This window comes from Coturnix japonica, chromosome 1, assembly GCF_001577835.2.
Source record: "Coturnix japonica isolate 7356 chromosome 1, Coturnix japonica 2.1, whole genome shotgun sequence".
Taxonomy (NCBI): domain Eukaryota; kingdom Metazoa; phylum Chordata; class Aves; order Galliformes; family Phasianidae; genus Coturnix; species Coturnix japonica.
The window spans coordinates 2,542,355-2,545,862 of NC_029516.1; the positions used below are offsets into that span (position 1 = coordinate 2,542,355).

The 3,508-nt window shown below is 58.2% G+C and overlaps 1 protein-coding gene across 1 annotated transcript; it reads right to left on the bottom strand.

Moving 5' to 3' along the window:
• Positions 1 to 138: 138 nt before the first annotated feature.
• LOC107313574 (PHD finger protein 7-like) lies at positions 139 to 2,867 on the bottom strand. The gene is given in 9 exon segments (XM_032449172.1): positions 139 to 743; positions 900 to 1,013; positions 1,232 to 1,338; positions 1,430 to 1,592; positions 1,739 to 1,781; positions 1,784 to 1,862; positions 2,110 to 2,214; positions 2,307 to 2,398; positions 2,712 to 2,867. Coding segments are annotated over 9 exon segments (891 nt in total). The 5' UTR covers positions 2,755 to 2,867; the 3' UTR covers positions 139 to 598.
• Positions 2,868 to 3,508: the final 641 nt, after the last annotated feature.

Genomic DNA, 3,508 nt, shown 5'->3' on the forward strand with positions numbered 1-3,508 from the left:
CTGCTCCGGCTCGCCCTGAGCTGGCGTTCGCCTGCTGCATGGCGTCTTCTGCTGCTCCGGTGCGGCCCGACTTTGCAGCGGGGAGCGGCTTCGTGTGCCGCTTCTTCCTCGCTGCCTGGGACGTCTTCTGCGGCAGCTGATGGAGACGCCCTGCAGGTTCTGGATGCCCTCCGCCTTGTGGATCTTCGGGAACCACTTTGAGACCTCTGGGCTGCTCTTGTTCTGCGCCCACGACGTCCTCGCAGCTGCTCCGAGGTAGCCCCATCCTCAGATGGACGTGGGCTGCTTGTCTCCTGCTCGGTCTCAGGCAGGTTGCTGTGCTCAGGCAGCTGGGAGGTCTGTGACGTCCCCGGTGCTACCTGGCTGGAAGGCATCGAGCTGATATTCTCAGGCTCTACGAAGATGATGAATGGCCCCTGAGCCCTCTGAGCGGCAGCGCTGGGACTGTCGCTCTCAGTGTCAGAACTGGAGACTGTAAGAGGAGGCAGGAAGGTTATGAGGATGAAGCTGAAGCTCCGCAGTGAGATCTGCCAGACCTCTTGGGGCAGACAGACTCAAGCAAAGCTGCCCTGAGCACTTGCTGCCAGGCCTTGCCTGGCTACGGTACGGTTGATTGCCTCTTACCGGTTCCCAGGCCAGCACAGCTGTTGCACTCCCACCTGGCTGTTGTGTTACTCAAGTGGGAGCAACGACGGTGGGTCCCCTCAGCAGCACAGGAGCTGCACAGGATCAGCTGCCAGGGTCTGGGGAAGCAAAGGGGTTGTGGCTGTGAGTAGCAAGTGAGCCAAGGCAGGGAGTGCCCAGCACAGCACATCTCTGGTGCTCAGTCTGTGCTCCCCCAGCCTGTGGTGAGGCTGCGATGCCACGCAGAGCCCCAGAGGGCAGCTGAGGTAACTCACCCTGTTCTCTCTGCCTGCTCTCTGCCTCCAGGGTAAAGGCACTCGCTGGCATCGCAGCGGCTGTGCCTCTGTAGAAGTGATGCGTATGCATCATTCTGCTCCCATTCTGGCTCTCTACAAGAGAAGGGAGGGGAAGTGATGAGCCCCCAGTGCCCGCAGCATAAGATCCAAGGTCTTCCCATCTCATTCACCCCAACTCCATTCCCAGCCTCTCCATGAAGGTGGGATACACGCTCATGATCCAGCCAAGGCCCAGGCCTGCCAAGACAGCCCCTGGACAGGCCCAGCACAACAGCCTTTATGTCAGCAGAAGTGGGCAGAAGGGCACCAACCTGACTGGGATTCGGATCCCCAGCAGGGCCATTTCTACTATGAAATCTTCGAAATTCCGACAGCTGGGGCACTGGAAACAGAAAGCACCAGCACTCCTGGCCAGTTGCTGCAGAAGAAGCAGAAGCAGTGTGAGTGTGAGCCGGGCCTGGTGCTGCTGAGCACCTGCGGTGCCTGCAGGGCGAGGGGAGGGCTCCTACCTGGATGCAGGCCCGGTGGAACCAGGCGTGTCTGCACGCTGGACACACCATGGTGTGGTAGGACACAGTGTCCCCCACAGGCTCCAGGCACATGAGGCAGTTGGTGCCTTCAGGTGGAGCTTCCTGAGCTTCCTGGCGAGGACGGTGCTCCGAACAGAAGGACCTGGGGGAAGATGGAAGGGATGGGCAGCGTGAGACGTGCTGCAAGAAGGGCAGAGGAGCAGGAAGGGAGCTCCAGGCCCTGCTCAGGCTGCCGGGAGGTGTAAACTGCAGTTCCTCCCTGGCTTGGCTGCTGCTGACAGCACTTACCTGCGTTGCCCAAAGAACTGGGTGATGCATTCCCCATCCTGGCACAGGGCAGGTGGAAGCTGCGCTCACAGCCTCTCTCTGCGCATGCGATGGTAGCACCCCTCTCTCCACAAACACAGCATTGCTGGAATGAGCAGAACAACCCTGTCAACAGCAGGCTCTGGGCTTCTGTGGCTGGCCGCACATCTCTGGGCAGGGCCCAGGACGTGGACACTGCTGGGTCATGTTCTACAAAGATGCCTGGTGGACAGGACTCATCCCCTAACTTTGTCCAGAGGCAGTGGAAAGGCTGCGATGGCTTCTTTGGCTCCAGACTAAGCTGGTGTCAGCCTCTCCTGGCACAAATCGGCCTGCTCTGTACGAGTCCTCACCTTCCTGGTTGCCTCTTTGGCTGCACGTCTGATGGCAGCAAGAGGGAGGCGGCCCTCACTTCCCGACCGTGTCCCTCTTGCTTCATTAACGGTGCTGGCAAGATCCTGTAGGAGGGAAAAGAACAAGGTCTCCTTAGGATAGGAAGGAAAGGAGCACCCCTAGCAGTGATCAGGAAGGAGCCCATGGGAGAACTCACCAAGCACAACCAATGGACGTGAATTCCACTCTGATGAATCATGTGCCCACAGATGTTCGGGTCGACATCTGCCCGGCCACACAGCATGCACACTGCAGAGGAGAGAGCAAATGTGAGTAGCGGTGAGCAGCTTGCACAGCCAGGTGTCCCTGAGGGCTGTCCCCAGAGTCCTGCTCTGTGCCTGCTGTGCTGGCTGAAGGCGGTGGAGGAGAAGGGGCCATGGCAGGCCCAACGCTGCCAGTGGGCAGACACAGCCCAAGCTGGGCCCACCTGCCATGAAGCTGAGGGGCCCTGCCTTGCAGCTGTTGGGGAGTCCCTGCCTGTCCCTTCTTAGCCTTTCAGCCACAGGCAGATACCCAGCACCCTTTTGCCCAGTAGCTTTGCTCAGGGATGCTGTGCTCTCACCTGGCTCCTCCGAGCTGGAGGCCTTCCTCTTCCTATTGGACATGATGTGCGCTAACAGCGAGCACTGCAAGAGTCACTGCTCTCTCTACGCCTCACCAAACCGCACTGATGCTCAGGCTGAGCCCGGCAGCCTTAGCTCTGCTCCCAGCATCATGTCACAATGGCCACTCCCTGACACCCACTGTGACATCACGGTCACTGCCTCACAGTGGGTGTGGGCGCAGGCCCTCAAGCAAGAGGGTGGCAGCCCTTCCAGGCAGCACAGATTGAGGACCCGGTGCTGCCTTGCAGCAGAGAGGAAGCATGGCCTCCCTCAACCTGCTGGCACTGCTCCTCGTGGCAGATGCTGAAGTGCTGCTGTCCCTTGGCCACTCTTTGTAGCCCTGGTCCCACGCTAGCACTTCTGATCTGAGTCTAGTTTATGTTTCTGCATGGTCTAGTAAAGATTGCTAGATAACAGCATATTTGGTGTCTAGTGTTTGTGGTGAGTGACTTTTTGCATGGTCTGATGGAAGATGGGTGATAGAAAGGATAGGAAATAAAAGATGGCTGCTGCTGACAGCCCTTACCTGTGCTCTCCAAAGTACTGGGTGATGCATTCCCCCTCCTCGGCGCAGGGCAGATGGAATTGCTCTCTGTGCATTTTCTGGCATAATGGCTATTGATACCTTCTTCCAGTTTCTTGGAGATGATATTGAGAAGATGTTGTTACATCACCCTTCCGGGACAGTGATGAGAATAAGTGGCCTCGAGTTTCAACCTTTGTATGGCAGTTGGAAGTAGTTCAACATAAAGGT